This window comes from Felis catus, chromosome B2 (assembly GCF_018350175.1).
Source record: "Felis catus isolate Fca126 chromosome B2, F.catus_Fca126_mat1.0, whole genome shotgun sequence".
Lineage (NCBI taxonomy): Eukaryota > Metazoa > Chordata > Mammalia > Carnivora > Felidae > Felis > Felis catus.
Window position 1 is genome coordinate 75959679 of NC_058372.1, and position 21229 is coordinate 75980907.

The 21229-nt window shown below is 38.9% G+C and overlaps 1 protein-coding gene across 2 annotated transcripts in view; it reads right to left on the reverse strand.

Annotated features, from left to right (window-relative positions):
• The window catches only part of TBX18 (T-box transcription factor 18), an 85093-nt gene extending 64477 nt beyond the window's left edge, over positions 1–20616 (reverse strand). Inside the window, exons 1-6 of one of the 2 annotated variants that reach the window (XM_045057807.1) lie at positions 19869–20616; positions 18512–18716; positions 16233–16334; positions 13069–13240; positions 4568–4735; positions 1269–1333 (exon numbers count right to left, since the gene is read on the reverse strand). In XM_045057807.1, the coding sequence (XP_044913742.1) occupies positions 1269–1333; positions 4568–4735; positions 13069–13240; positions 16233–16334; positions 18512–18716; positions 19869–20616 (1460 nt within the window). The remainder of the gene's footprint in view (positions 1–1268; positions 1334–4567; positions 4736–13068; positions 13241–16232; positions 16335–18511; positions 18717–19868) is intronic. The other variant, XM_003986346.6, reaches the window with a different exon arrangement.
• Between the last annotated feature and the right edge of the window lie 613 nt (positions 20617–21229).

Here is a 21229-nt window from a genome sequence, read left to right on the forward strand (position 1 = left end):
ATTTCAGAGGGAATTATTGGCCAGTCCTGTTATTCGTCAGTCTTGTTGATCTACCTGCACTAAGTTAAAGGCTACTCCACTCTCAGTGCATTTCAGCTGCATTTTAGTCCTCCCATTGCACGGTGTTTTAACAATGCCATTGCATATGAAGGTGAAATCAAACCTCTTCAAGCACTTGAGTGTATTTTGAGAAAAAAAATCTCTGTCTGCACCAACCTTGCCTGATTAATCAACTGGAAGAATGAAAAATCTGGACTACTACCTGATTGTTTCCTCTCAACAATTCTAAATCAAACAGTTCCTAAAACAAGATAATTGGGATTTTGACTTCCTATAGACACAGCCTATGAATACCAAGTTTTCAAGAAGTATTAGAATAATTTCTGGAGTAAAATTATAAAACTTTATCAAATATTTCTTTCTAAAAGCAAAATGCTTTTAAAAACATTTAAGGCAAAGCCTTACCCTGAAGAGGCCTCTGGAGAACGTTAGTCTATTATAACTGTTACTATCAATACTTATCTTAGAAAATGTTGCACCAAACTGTATTGGAATAGAGTCATATCAATAAATTCAAAAACCCTTGGCACACAGACTAGGGTGATCTGCTTTTTTGATAAAAGTAATAGAGTGGAATTCATTATTGTAGCTCTCCCACTTAGTACAAACACCATAAAACACGCCACAGAAAAAATAAACAAGTGTGTGGCTGTCAGTGGAGCCAAGACAAATTTGGAAACTAAAGAACATCAGCTCTCTTGGCAAAGGGGAGTAGTTTCATATTCTAGTTGGAAATCTGAGGGAAAGAGAAACCCCATCATGTTCAAAAGACAGAATCAATAGATTGTTGTGATATCACTAAGCAAATTCTAAACCGTGAGCAGATGCACAGAGGCTACTGACTTAGAATACTGAAGCCCCAGGGCCTGAAAGGCAGGCTATTGATTTGAGATACTGAAGCCCCTGTGCCTAAAGGGCAGGTCTCCTCAAGCCCCCTTCAGAGGTGGCCTGCACTGTGCACCCTGAGAACTTCCATTTTTCAGCCAGCATCACACATCAGAGTTCACCTTAGGAATGGGCAAACCCCAGCACTAGACCCAAAACTAAGTTACCTCCAAGGCCCAGTGTTAGCGACAAATTTTAATCCTCATCAGAAAATGATTTCAAAATCATGTCAGTAACTTTAACTCTTTACCTTGTAATGGAAAATTCACAATAAAAAGCCAAATATATTTATCAGAGCCAAAATGCTCTTCACTAAGACTTACCGGTTACGCCCAGAGTCTCGAAAGCCTTTGGCAAATGGATTCCTATCTATCTTCAGGCGAGTAATCTGCAGAGCAGGAAAAAAGTCATATCAAATATTAGAAATGTCAAGGAAGTTTATTAAAGACAGAAATGGTAGAAGAACTACAAGTGATTCCAAAATTGACTCTCCCCTATTTCTCAGGTATTTTATTATTTTAGCTGCAAATCAAAAGAAAATTTCAGAAATCACCTAGACATTCCTCTGCTAAGAAAAAGACAATCCCCATCCATACTCAAACTCTGTAAATAAAATGTGTTTTGCTTTTAATATCACTAGAGAAGGAAATTCTGAATCTTCTCTTGATAACTTGTCCTTTGTTTTCAATCCCTCTGAACTAAAGCACTTCCCTTTAACTCTGTGACATGGTTTAATCCTATTTTTATTGGTAATGGATAACAGCTAATATCCAACTTCTATTTATTCAAGTTATTTATATGCTTGAATGCTATTAAGCTTCAACATATTCCTCTCTTCTTCTGAAGGTAATATACACTTCTTTAACTTTTCTGCCTTTGTATTTTTCTTTGTCTCTCTTTGTTTTTTGTTTTTTTTAATTTTTTTTTAACGTTTATTTATTTTTGAGACAGAGACAGAGCATGAATGGGGGAGGGTCAGAGAGAGAGGGAGACACAGAATCTGAAACAGGCTCCAGGCTCTGAGCGGTCAGCACAGAGCCCGAGGCGAACTCATGGGCCGTGAGATCATGACCTGAGCTGAAGTCAGACGCTTAACCGACTGAGCCACCCAGGCGCCCCTCTTTGTCTCTCTTTGAATCATCTTTATGGCTCTCATCTTAAAGTTTTATTCTTTCCTGGTTTTTTTCTGTTGAATCCTGACCTGGTCAGAGCAATATAGTGAATGTCTAACCAGAGGTAACCCTACTGGAAGACTCTAATGAGATTAAATCCTATTCATGTAGTAGAAATAAATGATGTTTTAATTTTAACTAAAATTTGGGGGTAGAATTTTTACAGATGGCCTAATCATTTCCATTAAACATATTTTTTAGTTATACCATCTTGTAATTGACACTAATAAACAACATCTCATCTATTTCTTAACAGATCTGCACCTTGCCCAAAGGAATTTACAGCCTATTTTCAAAGAAGCACATCATGCTTTGTTTTTTATGCTCTTTGGTTTAGTGGAATCTACCAAGTTAATGAACATACTTCCGATGGTACCATTTTGGCTAAGGACAAATGAAAACTATTGGATAACACTAAGACCAAAAAAAAAAAGGGGGGGAGCATCTTTGAAAAGTCTTCTGCAGTCCCCTATATTGTCCTCTGTGTGCTCTGTGCAGTGCCTGAGATACATGTGCTCCACATGATACTGTCTTAGTATGTGGATAAAACTACCTTATAAAGGATATAATGTAAAGGTTTGCTAATTAATTCAGCATGACTGCCATTCTGTCATTGATGGAGTTCTTTATAATTCATTATGGCTTAATTCTTTGTTCATTTAAATAATATTTAAATAACATTAAATAACTTAAATGTTCATTTAAAGTAGTATTTCAAAAAAGAGTACAGATTTATATAATGGTGCCTTGTCTGAATAGAGATATACTACTATTATCATTATTTTTATTCCTGAGTGCATACTATGTATGCTGTAGTGAGAATTTTATACACATATTTCATTTAATTCTCATGGCAACTTATACGTAGTTATTATCCTAATTTTATGGTTTTTTTTAAACTGAGGCTTAAGTTTCCTATGGTTTCATAAGGTTACTTGGCAATAGAATTAGGCTGGGACTCTAGGCTTCAGAACCCATGCTAACCACCAGGCTAAGCTGCCTACCAATTTTCCATGAGTTCTTAAAAATAGTAGCCAAGAAGATAAAAAATGATCATTGCATTGTGTCATTATCAATTTCCTTTCTAAGTTTCTTACCCTATTAATTGATTGATTTGTCAATGTTTATCAACTGGTGTTAGTCACCAACATGTACCAAAAGCTTATTGTATCTTGTTTATTGTATCACAGAGGCTGGGAGAATACACACATTTGACATGGCTAATTTGTTTGTGCTTGAGACAGAGAAAGAGGCAGAGAGAGAGAAAGAAGATAACTGGGGTTCCTTAAAAGGTAGGGAATATCTCAGCTCTTTTTCTCCCTATGCATTTTTCCTAAAACAAAAAAAAAAATTCATTATCTGCACCTAACATATTTTAAGAATATCTTCCTAATAATCTCCAGTCCTTCTAAAGGTTAATTTCATGCTTGTTTCTAAAAGTCTATATAAAAGCATGACAACGTGAATGAGAGAACGGGACATCTTCAGCTGTGGGGCTGGCGTCTCCCCATGGATGAGAGGGGATGAGCCTCCCAGCCCTAAAGTAAGATGCAGAGGACAGAATCCAAACCTCCCCATAAGCTTTAAAACAACAGAAACCACAACAGAGTTTAACATCTAACTGAGATGTAAATAAACGTAATAAGTGGAGAGCTAAAACAATTCTGTTGATCACTAAAACTAAAGAAGAAAAAATCTACCACATACCATATCAGCCTCAACTACATCACAATTTTTTATGAAAACTCGCTGTAACTGCATGGACTAAACAATTGCCTCAAGTCAATTTTCCACTTACTTGACACAGCCTTAAAGAAATACATACACTTACCAATATCAAAAAGAAATACTTCACCTCTGAAATTATTACTAATTTTATGGAAAGATTACTCCACAATTGATCTCTCAGCTTATAAGCCTATGTATCACCCTCTGTCACAATTAAAGCCTATCTTGAAAGAAACAGCCCTTTTTGTATATGTACCAAAATGACTATATAAGATAAATGCCTCTGAGATATTTCCTATAATACATGGATTATAGTTTTAAAATAATGTGTTATCTTTCAAATTCTACTTGTTTATTTCCTAGGCAATCTTTCATATTCTTCTTGTCTATTTCCACATGCTTTTTAATTTTAATTATGACTTTATGATTCAATATCTCAAAATGGAAAGTAAACCTACATTGCCAGTCATGAGACCCATTCTTGTCTAAAGAAATTCTCACGATAGTAGCCTTACTTGGAGAATCACAGAAAAAGAATTATTTTTATACACACACACACACACACACACACACACACACACACACACACACACCCTGGATGTCTTATATGGCAAATGCTTTATGACAGTTGGTAACACTGAGATACAGTGAAAAGGATAGCTAGCTTTCAATTTACCCCTGAAACGAAAAGTCTAGAAAGATACAAATTCTGAGAACAATACCTGCTGATTCTGATAGGCAGTGACAGTCGTGAAGACAGTTTCTGGGAAGGAGAATGCCTTTACTCCCTCCCCAGTTGGAACAGGCTTGATGGGAGAAAGATCATCCCCGCAGTCTTTACGGATGACATGGACTCGTGGTTGGTATTTGTGCATTGAATGAAGAATAATCTGTATCAAGGAAAGAAGGCCAAAAATATCAAGAACTTCTGCCCAGTCTTATCACCATGAGTAAATATTTAATGTGTAAGAAAAATTGGCAGAAGTGCCAGTTTAATAAAGTATATCAAAAAATAAATAAAATATATCAAAATTGTAGAGGAAGGGCTAAGAAGTTATTTGTAAAATATGCATAAAACTACAAAAGGAAAAAGAGAGTCATAATTTTGGTGGAACCCTGTGAATAATCATGAACTTAACATCTAATTTTCTGTTTCTGAAAACACAAGAATAAATTCATCAACACTTTATTTTTTTTTAATTTTTTTAAATGTTTATTTATGTTTGAGAGACAGAGAGAGACAAGAGTGTGAGTGGGTGAGGGGCAGAGAAAGAGAGAATCTGAAGCAGGCTCCAGGCTCCAAGCTGTCAGCACAGAGCCCAACGCAGGGCTCAAACTCACATACTATGAGATCATGACCTGAGTGAAGTTGGACACTTAACCAACTGAGCCACCCAGGTGCCCCAACATTTTATTTATAATGAGCCAAATGGAACACAAAATCCAAATCAGTAAAACTAAAAATGAGATTTAAATGATTATTTAAATTCCACCACGATCATCCCCTAAAAATAAGTATTTGCACACCAAGGTTTTTCTTAAGAGAGCATTTTTCCTCTATTGGTGATGACAACGTGCCTATTCAAGGGCAAAAGGAATTTTAAGAACACCCAAGGGTCTGCCTTGTGTGTGGCTTGCAATATCCCTGGTTTGCCCAGAGAATCCAGTGTCTACACCTTCACGACAATGAAACTTTCAAAACCCAGGCACCTGGGGATGGAAAAGCTAATGCACTCAGACTCTACTAGGGAAATCTGATAATATGGTTCAGCTACCTTCTACCCAACGATTTCACTTCTGAGAATTTATCCTAAGGAAATATTTCAAATCCAAAACAGCACTTCATGTAGAATAGGCAGTGCACCATTTATAATGGTAGAAAAACAATAAGCCACATGAGCAGATTGGTTAGGTCAATGAAAGTCTATACAATGGGATAGGTGTTATTCAGCCATTACTAAAGCCTGTTTAGGACATTTTTAACCACAAAATAAAATGCTTCGGTTTAAACATTAAATGTTCCAAGTTTATAAACTTATCACAATTATATGAAAATAGACAATAAAAAGAACCCACCGAAAGCTATGAACAGTGGTCATGTTTAGATGATGGGATTGTGGGTGAATTTTTTTCTCCTTCTGTATACGTTTTATGCTTTCAAGGCATAGGAGGTAGAGTAAAGAAATATCCTTGTCCAGTGAAATTTTTTATTTGCTGCTGAGAGTCCACAGTCAGGTATTCATTAATTAGTTCAGTTAACAAAGCTATATCTTTCCTGAGTTACACAATTTGAATTCAGACTTGGGGGTTTGGGAGTTAAGAAAAGAAATACTTAAACAAAGTCTTGGAAAAACACAGTGATTGACCTGCCTCATGTTTTTCAGGACGCAGACAGTTTAATGAAGCCAAATTCAGAATATTCAGTCAGCCCTAAAACAAACAGCTCTATACCTGGAAAGCATGTTTGCTACCATAAGAGGATGTCTCTACTCCCAGGCAGTAACGAGCGCAGTGGTCAATTTTGTTTTGTTTTTCACCCTAAAATTTCCTCTCAGGAGAGGAAATGCCTGGGTGGCGGATCTAATGATAGTGCCTACCAGACCCATTTGATGGGGAGGCGGTTAGTTGTATAAGGAAAGGGTAAGGGAATACAATAGCTCTCATGGTCACGTGTGGACACACACATGAATCTGCAGCCTCTGGAAAAGTCTCTTTCCAGATCAAAAAAAGGACAGAACTTCAATAACCCATTAGTGGCTCACAAAAAATCAATTTAAAAGGTCTCAACAAGAAACTTTTTAAATAAATAAAATTATAAAGTAGAAACATCGAGTGTGCTCCTTATAGTAAGGATAAGTACTGTTTTGCAAAACATTGTTCACTTTGTGTGTGTTTACTTACACTAGGTCATAATGTAACATGTGCGTGTGGTTGTGTGAGCCAGGTAAAACACAAATGCAAGATTTATTCTAATGATTCTAATGATCAGTAAATTCCAGAGAAGAAAAAATGAAGAAAGCTACCTCACATCAAACAAACAAAAATAAATACATAGCTAATTTTGGAAGACTAGAATAAACTAACTTGGAATAAAGGAAACTAAAACTGATTTGGGTTTCTGTTTACTAGTCAATGAACGTAGGTTCTGATTTTATGAAGTCTTTGTTCTCTCAAGCAGATTTCTCCATATTGCTATATATACTTAAGTTTTATTTCCTTCTTTATATCCTTACAGAATTTCCAAGATGACCTAAGGTGGGGTATACTGGAGTAAGGTATAGAAGTAGCTGATGTATGCCTATGTTTGCACATTAAATGGCAACTGCCTATAGTAAACTGGAGATCGATCATTCAAGCAAAATAACGTGTTTTCAATATTATCTATACGGATTTAGTATATTCCTGGACGTTTTCAGGTAATGCTAAACAAGCCTCGCTCTTCTGAACAAAATAGCATTATTTGCTTTTTAATGATCTATCAAACTTACAATGATGAGTGGTCAATAACATTTTCCTTATTTAATAGAAGAAATAAAACCAGGAGAACTATTGGCCTTATAAACAAGGAGCCCACCATGATAATGCTGAAACTTAAATAATTATATCGGATCTGCATGTACCATGCATGCTCTCTGTTCTGTTTAAATGGAGGATTTTTTTGTTTTCTTTTTGGCATTACCTAGTAACATAGATAGTTACATGGACTAATGTTCATAAACACAGTTTTCTTTGATACACATTTTTTCCACTTTAAAGACACTAGTTCTGAGTCAAAAGAAGTATGATATTACTTATCTCTAGTATGAAGGGCCTAAAGTGCCTGAAGTTATACAGACAGGCCAGCTGTGCCTTATAAAACAGCTCAATAAGGAAACATTACCTGCTGACTCTGGAAATTTTCTAGATGACCTAAATGCCAGTGTTGGAACAAGTCAAGCAAAGGGCTAAGGAAGAGCAGATACTTAGCTCCCTGCATTATTGGTGATGACTGGTACTGACTCATTTTAAAGGTAGGGGTCAAGACAGTAACATCGGATCACAAGCTCCATGGCAAGATGGCCTTGGTTTTGTCTCAGATGTGATGCTGAATGTACAACACTCCTTACAAATATGTACTTTCAAGTTCATCAGCTCATCTGATTCACTCAAAATCCTCTGGTTCTACTAAAACACATGAGAAAAACAAGCCTCAGAGCACGAAAGTGACATGCTCATGAACATGAACATGTTGGATCTCCAAGCTGTTACAAGTTTTTCTCAAGGAGATCTTGGCAATCTCCCTTGTAATGCCTTGCTTCCCTACCTGAATCTCAAGCAGAAATGAAAGAGGGTGAGGACAAACTTAGAGCTAGGGTGACTATGTTACCAACCCTTTGGCAGCTGAGAAAGAGACCCTCCACAGGTCTCCTGACTATGGCAAGCTGGCCATGCTTCCTTCCAAAGCACCCCAGCACTGTGGGTAGGAGTCCTGCCAATGTTTAAAGACACCATTACCTGTTAAACGTCTTCTAATTTTTCAGAGATGTTCATGTAAAATGTGTCCCTCCAGACAACAAACTCCAGATGAACAGGGAACCATGCACATGATGAGAAGGAAATACCTTACCCAAGCATGCTAACCATCTACACATGGGTAGCCCAAGGACCGGTCTTGGCTGTATACAATCCAACGTAAAGCTGACTACAGATTCGCCATGAAGTAGAGATTATAAAGTCTTTACAACATTCAAGGATTAGTTGTGGAGGGGTAGGACATTCCAGTCTAGATTCTCTTCAATATTCCTCTCTAGATAATCCCTGGTATTTGGAAAGATGAAGTCACATTGAGGAAAACCTAGTAGCACATAACCTCATGTCTCATGCAGTTCTAGGTTCAGTCACAGCCCTGTGAAGATTTGAGTCCTATGTTAAACACACTGTGTTTAATAAAAGTCTCAAGTCTACATGCAGTTCTCAGGTCACTATGTTGAATGCTTATATACTTTTAGAAGAGTAAAACTGGGAGGTGAGAGGCCAAAAACGGTAAGAAAGCAAAATTCACCTCTAATTTGTGTCTACAGCTTGATTAATTAGAAATTACTATCACTTCCTTCAGAATTTGCAGTTAGGGGGACAATCACCATCTGATGACAGAGGGGTGAGTTCCTAAGAGGTCTCTGAGTCAAGAAAAGGACTACTGAATTAGAAAGTTCCACCATAATGGCACTACTATCTTCCTAGATGCTGAATCACATCAACAATAGAGTAAGAGGGGCACCTGTGTGGCTCAGTTGGTTAAGCATCTGACTCTTGATCTCAGGATCCTGAGTTCAGGCCCTGCATGGGGCTCTGCACTAGGCGTGAAGCCTACTTAAAAATAAACAAATAAACAATAGAAGGAGGAACAATTTCCTAATCTCCAATCTAACCTCACTTGGGGTCATCAAACTGAGTAAAAAAATACAATAGACACCTTCTTCATGAAGCCTTCCCAATCTCTCCTGGCTGAAATAATGTGGCATCTGTATTTCTCTGGGCAGACAGCATGATCATCTGTATGCATGTCTTCTCTCCCCATCTAGGTTAAATCACTGAAGGCAGAGACTATGGCTTTCTACATTATAATACATTTTACAAAGTCTTAAAAAATATTTTTTTAAGGGGCACCTGGGTGGCTCAGTAGGTTAAGCATCTGACTTCAGGTCAGGTCATGATCTCATGGTTCATGAGTTCCAGCCCTGCATCGGGCTCAGTGCTGACAGCTCAGAGCCTGGGGCCTGCTTCAGACTCTGTGTTTCTCTCTCTGCCCCTCCCCCACCCATTCCGTGTGTGTGTGTGTGTGTGTGTGTGTGTGTGTGTGTGTGTCTCTAAAATAAACTTGAAAAAAAATTAATAAAAACAAATTTTAAAACATATAATTTTTTAAAGATAAATAATGGAAAAGAGCATCTTCCCTCCTATATTCCCCTCTAGTATCAACTGATTCATACATTTTTACCATGTACAAAGGCAATTTTCTTGCTTCCAAAATAGGTACATATCTTTATCTCCCTGTTTCCCACACTCATTAATTACCTGTATTAAAATATTACATCCTGGGGCGCCTGGGTGGCGCAGTCGGTTAAGCGTCTGACTTCAGCCAGGTCACGATCTCGCGGTCCGTGAGTTCGAGCCCCGCATCAGGCTCTGGGCTGATGGCTCAGAGCCTGGAGCCTGTTTCCGATTCTGTGTCTCCCTCTCTCTCTGCCCCTCCCCCGTTCATGCTCTGTCTCTCTCTGTCCCAAAAATAAATAAACGTTGAAAAAAAAATTAAAAAAAAAAATATATTACATCCTGCCATAACCTTAAAAGAAAAATTTCATTGATAGACAACACATTTCTCTAGATTTTTACTGTTTTCTATGTTTTTGTTTTTCGTAAAAGTGAAATAATTATTTAGGTATAAGCAATTGAATTTCAATTGCAATGTATTCTTTTGTGTTTAATTTTTTTTTTCGACTTTTATTTATTTTTGAGACAGAGAGAGACAGAGCATGAACGGGGGAGGGGCAGAGAGAGAGGGAGACACAGAATCAGAAAAAGGCTCCAGGCTCTGAGCCATCAGCCCAGAGCCTGATGCGGGGCTCGAACTCACGGACCGCGAGATTGTGACCTGGCTGAAGTCGGACGCTTAACCGACTGCGCCACCCAGGCGCCCCAATTCTTTTGTGTTTAAACAAATGCTATGTGATGATTAATTTTATGTGTCAACTTGGCTAGTCCATGTTCCCTAGATATTTGGGCAAACACAGTCTGGATGTTGCTATGAAGGAATTTGTAAATTTTTTTAAGTTTATTTATTTATTTTTGAGAGAGAGAGCATTAGAGCAAGTAGGGGAGAGGCAGAGAGACAGGGAGACAGAGAATCCCAAGCAGGCTCCATGCTGTCAGTGCAGAGCCCAATGCGGGAATCGAACTCAAACTCACAAACCATGACAAGACCTAAGCCAAAATCGAGAGTCAAACATTCAACTGACTGAGCCACCCAGGTGTCCCAGTGAAGTTATTTTTTAGACAAGGTTAATATTTAAGTCAGTAGACTTTGAGTAAAGCAGATTACCCTCCATAATGTGGGTGGGCTTTATTCAATCAGTTGAAGGCCTTAAAAGAAACAGACTGAGGTCCCCTGAGGAAAAAGGAATCCTGCTTTGAGACTGCCTTCATGCTTGAGATGCAGGATCAACTCTTCCCTGGGTCTCCAGCCTGCTGCTGTAGTTCTGGGACCTACCAGCCCCCACAATTACGTGAGCCAATTCCTTAAATAAATCTCTCTCTATGTATATATTTATACACATTCTACTGGTTCTGTTCCTCTGGAGAATACTGTTTGACAGAAAGTCTAATGAGATTACAAACTTTAAATTATATAGATAAATTACCATATCTACATCAAATATTGCAGATACATTAAGTATTAGATATAAAGCCAGTTACCTGATGTGAAAAATTTAGAATTAGAAAGTGATTTAAATTACTGAAAGAAGTATATACTTTATATATAACAGTGTATAGTTTTTAGACCCAATTATCTCTAAAAGATATATTCTTAAACTGTAGGACTCTGAAAAGTAGAAGATATTTAAGCTTTTGAAAACAAGTCACACTTAACAGTATTATTTTTAAATTAAAAAAAAATCGTTTAACATTTATTTATTATTGAGAGACAGGGAGAGACAGAGCATGAGCACGGGAGAGGCAGAAAGAGGAGACCCAGAATCTGAAGCAGGCTCCAAGCTCTGAGTTGTCAGCACAGAGCCTGACGTGGGCTTGAACTCACAGTGAGATCATTACCTGAGCTGAAGTCCGACACTCAAGCAACTGAGCCACCCAGGTGCCCCTATTTTTAAATTTTCTATTCCAAAAACAAAAGACCCCTCAATGAACAGGCTGGCAATATTTCAGTCCGCTCCCTCAATGAGACAGAAGAAACTAGTGTTCCTTCCCTGAAGTCAAGTGAAAACTGTTACAACTTGACTGTGTAAATAAAGAATAAAAACAGAAATAACTACTGCACTAAAATACAGAGCATGAAGTTGGATTCAGAAATGAAATCTACTATGTTGCTTTTCTGATTTTTTTTTTTTTAAGTAGGCTTCACACCCACCACTGTGGGGCCTGAACTCAGAACACTGAGATCAAGACCTTAGCTGAGATCAAGAGTCAGACCAATTAAGCCCTCTGATTTTGTTTTCAATCATAAAAGGCAACAAACAAACAAAAGCAATGTAAAATAGATGTGTCTTAAAAATCTAGATACTGAATTTGTACCACAATGAAATTTATACTTGCATGTTTTTAAGGTCATTGCTTAAGATACTATCTAGCAGTTTACAAATCATACCCCGTCATAAGTGTATTACTAGGTTATGACAGTTTGCATTTTTGTTTGAAAAGATTTGCTTATAAATATGCTATCTTTATGTTACACTTTGAGAAATGAACTAGTTGATATTCGATATTCCTTTTATGTATGATGTGTTCTTCAAAAGATATTTCAATCCTGCCTCAATCAAAACCCTCTCAAATAACAAAAACCTAATAGAAATGCTAGCTTTTGATGGAAATCAGCATGTATCCAGAGTTACTTATTTATTAAAATAATAAGGTAGAAATACTGCCTACGAATAATATTGCATAACAATGAGGCATTAAAAATCACTATTATTGGAATGACTGACTTTGATTTACATATGTTTCAGCAATTTTAAGACTAAAAAGAATTGTTACTGTAACATTTTGACACATTAGATGAGATTATAAAAATGGGACACAAATAGTGTAAGCCTAGACCATTACTGAGAAGCAATAAGCTTCAAGAGGGAAAAGAGCTAGATGCAGGCAGGACACAATAAACCATTATCCCTGTTGACCCAACTCCTAAGTATTCATAGTCAGACCATAATAATTAGCACCTTATAGGGTTTCAAACATATGTTTTGGCTAAAAAAGTCTGCCTGAGATTCTTTCATTTTAATACAAATGCAGTATCTAGTTTTAGCCTATTAAATGTTTCATAGGATATGCTTCAGGCCACAGGCGTAGTCTCTGATGCAAATATAACCTTGATTTTGCACAGATTAAGCACATGCTGACCAACCAAGAGAGGAATATTATGATCTGAGAGACGTTCATGCCATTCAGTCAGACACAGTACACGTATGTCTACACCACCAATGGTGGCACCTTAGGGAAGCCATCTACTCACATGGCCTTGGTCATCCAGTTCATTGTTGGTGAGCTTCAGCTTGTCAAAGCTGATCACTTGTCTCATCCAAGTCTCCCCGGAGGCAGGCGAGTCCGGATGAATGTACACCCGCGGTGGCACAGGGGAGTCAGCATTACCCGCCACCATCCATTTAGAGCTGTGGTAAACATACCTAGAAGGCAATGACAAGGCTCAGTATATAAAATATTGCTTTCTTGGAATTTCCAAGTCAGTAGAATCAGACAAACTGAATATCTTATTTTTTTTTAAGTCTAAAAAACAATTTGCTCTTTACATCCAATACACATAAAATAACATTTCAAGCACTTTTCAAAAAACTCTCAGAGGCAGCCGTGGTTTACAGACCTTTCAGAGCAAGTGATGTGTTAAGGGTTTATGCACACTATCACCACCATAAATTCAAGTATCTTCTTTCTTATGATTCACACTTATTCACACTAGACATTCCATCTGCATACTGATATTTTCCATTTTTCATCTGGATATTCAATTGACATGAAGAAACTATTAAGTTGTCAAGCTCACCTTTAAGTGAATCTCAGAACACCTTGAGAGCTATACCTTTAAAGTGCCCCACTTCCTTTAAGACCACTTCCCATTTTAGGAATGTACAGGCTGATGAGGTCAATGGTAGAAAGGCAAGGGGAAACTGTCAAAAGTTCCATACTTTCATTTTCTTAGAAAAAAAGTTAAGCTATTATCATTTAGAACATTTTTCTAATTCAATTAAGCTAAAAATTGCAGATAATGTATTAAGTTTAACTTAAAAATTTTGTATAATGAAAAAATGTAGGTCTTTATAGCCTATATTTCTCTTTCTCAACCCTTATAAGAAAATTCTTCATTTTTCAAATTCCACTAATAAAAATATACATCAAACTTTGAAAATAAGGGCATATCCAATATTACTTTTCAAATTAAGAGACCAAACATCCTCTTCTGTTCATTTAAGTGTTTCAAATATATTGACTCCATAAGAACAATACATTTAAATAATCATGTTTTAGGTAATAAATAAGATCATAATATTCAATCCTATATGCAGATTATCATTTATTAATGTTAATCTAAAATTTACTAATTCAAAAACTAGAAACTAGTATATGATGATTCACTTAGAAAAGGGTATAAAATGAAATTACATACTTAGGTGTTTTCCTTCCATTTGTATTTTAAAATATGACATACAATTTAAAGCAATAATTTGTGAATAGTCTCAGAGAATTCTACCGGTGTTATATGCAAATTTCTTTTAGAAATAGCATGACAGATTTTCATAACATCTCTGGTAAGGCTCTCTGTTTCAACTAATGTCATATATTTTATTCTCTTTTGAGCTCAATATGCCTTCTATTCTTTAATTCCTTTCCTTGGGGAAAAAAATATATAATCACAAAATTAAAAATAATTTTTAAAAATTTCCCTGAATTGGTATAATGAATTAGGCTTTTGTGAATATTAATTTTACATTACAATAAATCACAAGTATTTTTAACAAATATCACTCTCTGATAGCAGAAAATAACCAAAAAATTTTTTCTACTACTCCTAAAAAAGTTAGAAAATAAAATGCAAATCTTAGAAACTCAAGAAAAAAACTGCACTATAGTTATTCCAAAAAAATCCACACTCACCAAGAGAATACACATTACATTTTACATATTCTTTGTGAAAAATTCTTAATACAACTGCTAAAACCAAACTTCTTGGTAAGCATTATAAGTGAAAACAAATTAATGATTTACAATTTGATCTTTCAAAATTTGACATCTTAATACTCTACTTGCAAATACTATACTAGCAAATTTTCTTGCTTTATGTGAGAATAATAAGAATCAATTAAGTCAAAGAAACCACCCAAAATACATGAAAGATATTTGGAGAAATAGGAGAGAAGTTTGGAAGAGAAAGGAATAATTTCTAAGCTCATTAAGAATTACATTATCTTTCTCAACACAAAAGCCAAATTAGAATATGGATTTTTAAACCAAGTATATTTAAAGACTAAATGCCTTCTAGCTTCTACCACGTAGTAGATAATTTTAGCAAACTCCTTAATGAGTTGTTTAATTAAAATCAGTAACAATACAAAACACAAATAATAAAACTGTCTTTTTTATTACCCATTCTTTTAGCATTCCATGTGCGCCTGTACTAATTGAATCTGTATACTTTTGACATGATAAGCCTGTTTCAAAAAAGTACTCCCTAAATTTTAAAAAGTGATGAAAACCAAATCTGACTTCATTAAAAAACTTACTAAATGCTCTAGCTGTTTATAAAAATTAAAAAATACATAGAAACAAAGAAGAACAAAATTTAAAGCAGCATCTTCTGATCTTCTACTCGAAATTTCCTTTTTTAAATGTTAGCATTTTTAACTCCTCAGGAAAGTAAAAAGCATTGTCATTGAAAACTGCTGATTGGCTTATTTGCAGAAGAAAAAGAGCAGAGGTAGGTTTGAAACTGAAGAATGTGTATCTTTTCCAACTTTACCTGATATCCAAATAAATGTATACTCTTTCAAAATCTAAATATTACAACATTCTTTTTAAATCTACTGTGTTAACTACTAACCAAAAAACAACGGTTAACAAATTCATTACCAGTTTAAAGATGTCCTAATATCGTAATGAATTAGGAGATTCTATTTCCTAAATTATAAAAATCCTCAATAATTTTCTAATATTAAAGGAAAAAAGCCTACCAACAATTATGATTTTGAACATAACAAGGTAAAGGGAATTTCTTTAAAGATCGAAACAATCACAAAGAAAATGAAACATTTCATTGAATATTATGTATACCTACAAATTTAACATTTCCTCTCAAAATCCTAATTGAAAAGTGAATCATTATAAAAGACACAGTTTAGCAACACTAAACTAGCCCTTATTTAAAGTTATCAATACTTAAAAAACACTTCTTCTATATCTGTTAAAAGCAAAACAAAAATTAAGTTTCCACATTTACTGTAAGAGAAGGCACCATCTGGGCTACTGGAACTGTCGGGAGTTGGGTTATAGATCTAGAAATTCTACAGGCTTCTGGAAACAAACATCATAGTTATCACAGATGAAACAGGCATAGCCTGTAAACTCCTAGCATTTTCTTATCCTCTTGTATCCATCTGATCACTGTACCTGTATCTTTTGTTGTCCACTGGCACAATGTCCATGGCAATGTAATATTGCTGGTGAGGATCTAGTCCTGAGATCTTCACTCTCATTGCTGGAAACATGCGCCTATGCATACGGAGGGGAGGAAAGAGGTTATGTGTTTTGTTTTTGTTTGTGATTAGGCATGGACAATGAATAAGACAAGAAACCTAGGGAAACCTCTCTGTTTTTCATATGGAAAAATTTATAGCATTCACTTTGGTAATGTAATTCAAAGAATCAGAATACAGGACACATCAAAACTGAGGCTTTTAAATATAATTTGTTGTACACTGTCATGCACCGTGTTTGCTGAAATGTCAGTACAGCTTAAAAGGAAAAGAACTGTACACTGAAGGAGTAACAGCACTAAAAAAAAAAGCAGCTTATGTCTTAAACAAAAATCAATAAGCGTATTTACTTTAATAATACGAATAATAAAATGTTCCAAATGGTAGAAATAGAAAATCTGAATTTGTACAAGTGATAAAATATATTATAATGTGAAATTTTAAAAGGGTTATAAAAAACCACAAGGAGCCAATGTGCCATGCTATAACCAAACAATATGTTCTTTATTGAGACAGGACTTCCTGTCTGCAGCATGGTAAAGGTGAAGTGCAAAAGTTGCTCTAAATTTGAAAGGTATAGTAAAACTTCTTTATTGAAAGCAGAAACTAAACACAATGTATATTTACCAAATCATTCCTTCCCCCACTATACCCTGGAAATACTTTCTTATTTAGCTGCACTTACTCAAACTTTGCTAATTAAAACAAATGAAAATCTACATTTCTCTAGGCTTCCCAGAGATGCATATCAGAGATGCATATCAGAGATGCTAACATACACCCAGCTATCTTTTAAAAAGGATACAGTAGCATGAGTAGAACAGTAAATTCTTGTATATTAAAAAACAAATAGAGCAGTTCTCTTTTTTTAACTTTCATCTAGAGATTTATGTCTAAGACCCTGCCAGTTAATCTAATTTTTGCTAATTTAACCTTGTAACACAAATTTTAGTACTGTTATTTACTAAAAACTTTTTCTATAACACTAATGCCATTTAAGACCACTTCCAGAGTAAAGAAAGTCCATTATTCCTAACTAGGCATGAGAACAGTTTAATATGCTGCTGTTTTAGTGTTATTTCAGTGCACCTGTAAGATAAAGAGTAAAGGTCTTTAACTACATCCTTTATAAGACAACTGTTGCTTTGTGTTGTTGAAGACTGAATTTGGATCATTAATAAAAGCTCTGTGAAAATGTAGAAGGTAGCATATGGATTCAATAAAATATGTTTTTGTAATTTCTAATAAGTTTGGATACTTTTATGCTATCCAGGTTTTTGCCATGTGTATTCCCTGAAAGAGTTGCTGTGCTTTTTAAAGTTCTTTTTTAAGAAGATATTATTCAGAGATTTCACTGCACTAAATGAACTGAAAACTTTAACATGCAAATACGTCTGTGCTTCCCTCAAATTAATGGTATCTGCCCAACAAAACTATTTATTTTACTAATGAGTGTGCAAATTTTACATTTTCAAAAAAACAGATATAACTTCTTACATTTTTGCGTGTGTGGTATCCTTCAACAAATTTAGGCGAATGTGTTAGATTTCATTTAGAAAAAAAATGGAACCATGTAACTGGATCCACCAACAGAATGGTTTTTAAAAACCGGGTAATTATTTTTGCAGCGATTGTACATGTATTACTGATAATTCCAGTAACTTTTCATTCTAATATAATATCAAAATAGCACAAGACGTTCTTACATTGCTAGGAAATCTTCTGATAAAGAACCAACTTGGAAGTCCGGAATCTTTTTTAAAAAAGAAGCAAATTATAGTTTTCTGAAGAGTAAACTGCGCTTTTCAAAAAAGGACGGGTTAAGGAGAGTCGTCTGTTGCGTAGTTCCGGAATCGATAACAAGAGCCTAAATAAATACGTGGACAGACGTAAACAGAACCACGAATTTGGAACTACCCAGCACACGGAGTATCAACCGCAACAGCCACCGCTTCGGCGGGGACGGTGATTTTCTCCCTAACATCCAAGAGGGCGGCGGGGCTGTGCCCCTCACCGACTGCACTGCGGTGTGGGCAGGCAAAGCCAGTCTCAAAAGTGAACCACAACCCGGGCCTTGTCTTGTCGGTACAAAAGTGCTAACCAGAGACTCCACAGCTCTGCAGGCCCTCCTTCTTCCTAACCCATCGTGGGGTGAGGCCAGGGCCGGGGCGTTCGCGACAGATCGCCCTTTACCTGCCCGCCTTGGTGATGATCATCTCCGTGCCGATCTCGTGAAAGCGCTTCCAGAGCTCTGCTCCCTGCAGATCCACCCGCGGGGCCTGCGGCGAGGGCAGCGGGGTCCCCGGCCGTGCCAGGGCGGGCGCGGGGGACCCCTTCGGGGATCCTCCGGGGGACGCCAGCGGGGAAGCGCCCTGCAGGAAGCCGTCCTCACAGCCGCCTGGGCAGCAAAGGGCAAAGAGGGGTAACTGGTGAGGGCTTTGAGAGGGGAAGTCGAAAGGGGAGACTGACTCCTGGAGGGCGGCTGGGGAGACCAAAAGGACCAGGAAAAAAAGGGGGAGCTTTCGTGCCTTCGGATTCTTCTAACAAACTGGTCCAGGAGTAGACAACCGCTCTGCCTACCAAAGGGACTCGACGTGCAAGCGGAACCCCCGTGTCCCAAGGCACGAGGGCCGCGTCCACTCCTCCCTCCGGGCCTCCGCCTGGTCAAGGCCCCAAAATAAGTTTCGCGCCGCTTCCAGGGTCTAGATAACTGCCCAAAAGAGTCTGAAATGGGTTCCGGAGTCCAGACCCCCAGTGCAAACCCCGGCAAACCCGAAACGCACGCTGCAAAACCGCCTGGCGTCTGGATCCCTGGTCCGAAGTGCCTGGGCCTCCCTTCCCGTTAGGCTTCCGAGGCGGCTCGCTTTGGGCCCGGCCGGAGGCATCTTCTAGAAAGCTCTTCAGACTCCACTCCTGCCAAACTCCCCGACCGCCCTGAACTCCTTAGCCAAGCAGCGAAGGGATGAGAAGGGAGCCAAAAGCCAGCCCACGGTGGCCGTCGGCCTTGGTGTCGGGAATCCAGAGGGGAAGGGAAGGATTCGGCTACCCCTCGGGAAACCACGTTTGCAAATACACCGCCCTCTTCCTGGTTTGCCCAAACTGTTTAGGGCATTCGTTCCGGTTTCGGGGGGGTTATGCCGTCGCTCCCCCCACCCCCTTGTTTTTAAAAGTTAGGAAAGAAAAAAGAGCACCCATTGGCTGGAACCCCAAGGGAGGCAGATGCGGAAGGCAAAGCCCTACACCGCCAAGAGCCGAAAAGAGCAGCGGCTGAGGGCGCGGGTCGCCAAGTGGGCTGTGGCAGCCTGAAATGCGAGGCTAGGAGCGGCATTTTAACCTTCCGGAGGGCGACCAGAGTTGAATGGCGAGAGCGGCCAGGGCGGCTGTGAGCTTCGCGCAGGGACACCCAAAGCCAACGCGCTGGTGGCAGAATTGCCTCAGGCACGGACGGGTACCGCGCGCGCGCACTCCTACAACTCGCAGAAGTTCAGATTCCCCGCGAGACCGGGAGGGACGCGCGGGGAAGAAGTTAGGCGGGAAAGGGCCGACTCACCCACGGCTCCCCGGGAGCCGCAGCTCCGTTCCAGGTCTGCGCAGCTCCGGGCGGGCCCGGATACCGCCCCGGCCGGTGGCGGGAGTGCAGCGCCTTCGTCTCCCTCAGAGGATCCCTTTTCACCGGCGCCACCGCCGCGGCTACAGCCTCGATCATCTACGGCCCCCGCAGCCTCTTCCGCGCCCAACTTTCGTCGCTTCTTCTGAAGCTGTTGCTGCTTCTCGGCGCCTATCAGCGCCTCCACCGAGAAGGCGTGCGCCTTCAAGCTTAGCATGCTGCACGGCGAGCCCCTCCGCTTCTCGGCCATCCCCGCCGCCTGGCGCCCGCCCGCCCCTCGCGCATATACACTCAAGCGGGCACACGCACACACTCGCTCTACTCCCCCACCAAAATTTGAACGGCTCTCGGGGCCTCCCGCAGGCCGATCTGCCCCCTTCCCCGCCGCGGGCAAAAACAAATTTGGCGTTTCCTCTTTCTCGCTTGGGTTGGGATCCGAGGAACCAGCGACGCGCCCGCCAAGTTTCCTTCCCTCGGTCTCTCGCGCGCGCTCTCTCACTGATGCACTCCTTCGCTCCCACCCCCTCCACCTCCTCCTGCTGCTCCAAGATCTGCTTCGACTGATGCGCCAGAGAGGACTACCATGGGTAAAAAACACTCTGCGGACACAAATTAGGGATTGTAATTGAAATTTGTTGCCTTGATCTGTCAGCACTTCCAAGCAGGAGAGCGGTGGGAAGAACTTGCTCATTAGTGTCAATAAAGCGGCAGGGGTGGAGTCTGAGGCCATGTCAATCATCTGGCAGCCCAGCCAATCAGGAGGTGCCGACTCCGCGCAGCCCGCGCCCACTTCCTTACAAGGTTGCCGGAGGAAAAAAAAAAAAAAAAAAGAGTGAAAAGCGCCGCCGTCTGGCTTAGAAGTGCCAGCCGCGGGCGCTGAACCCAGTCTTTCTGGCTGCCTTAACCCATTCCAGCCCCTGAGTCTCTAGTTTTCCTCACCTAGACCTGGAAAGTGTGAGGCTCCCGGCTTTAAACCGAGTTGATCACCAAAGTTAGAATATCAAGACTCTTCCAAAAAACCTTAAACTCCAGTCGGACTCCCTTATCACTTAATTTTGCTACAACTCGCAACATTTTCGGGTGGAGAAAATTCACAGCCACGAAGCCCGCCTTTTCTCATTTAACATTCCTCATTTAAACATTCCTGCCTTTAGTAGCGCCCATTCTGTGCCACGAATGGCACTAGGGTTGCTTATTTATGTTTGTTTCTTTACTTGTGTTTTACTTAGCGGATTTTTCTTGGGGAACGTGTGGGAATTCAAGATATATTTAAGTCCTTTATATTTAAGAGAGCGAACTTTTTT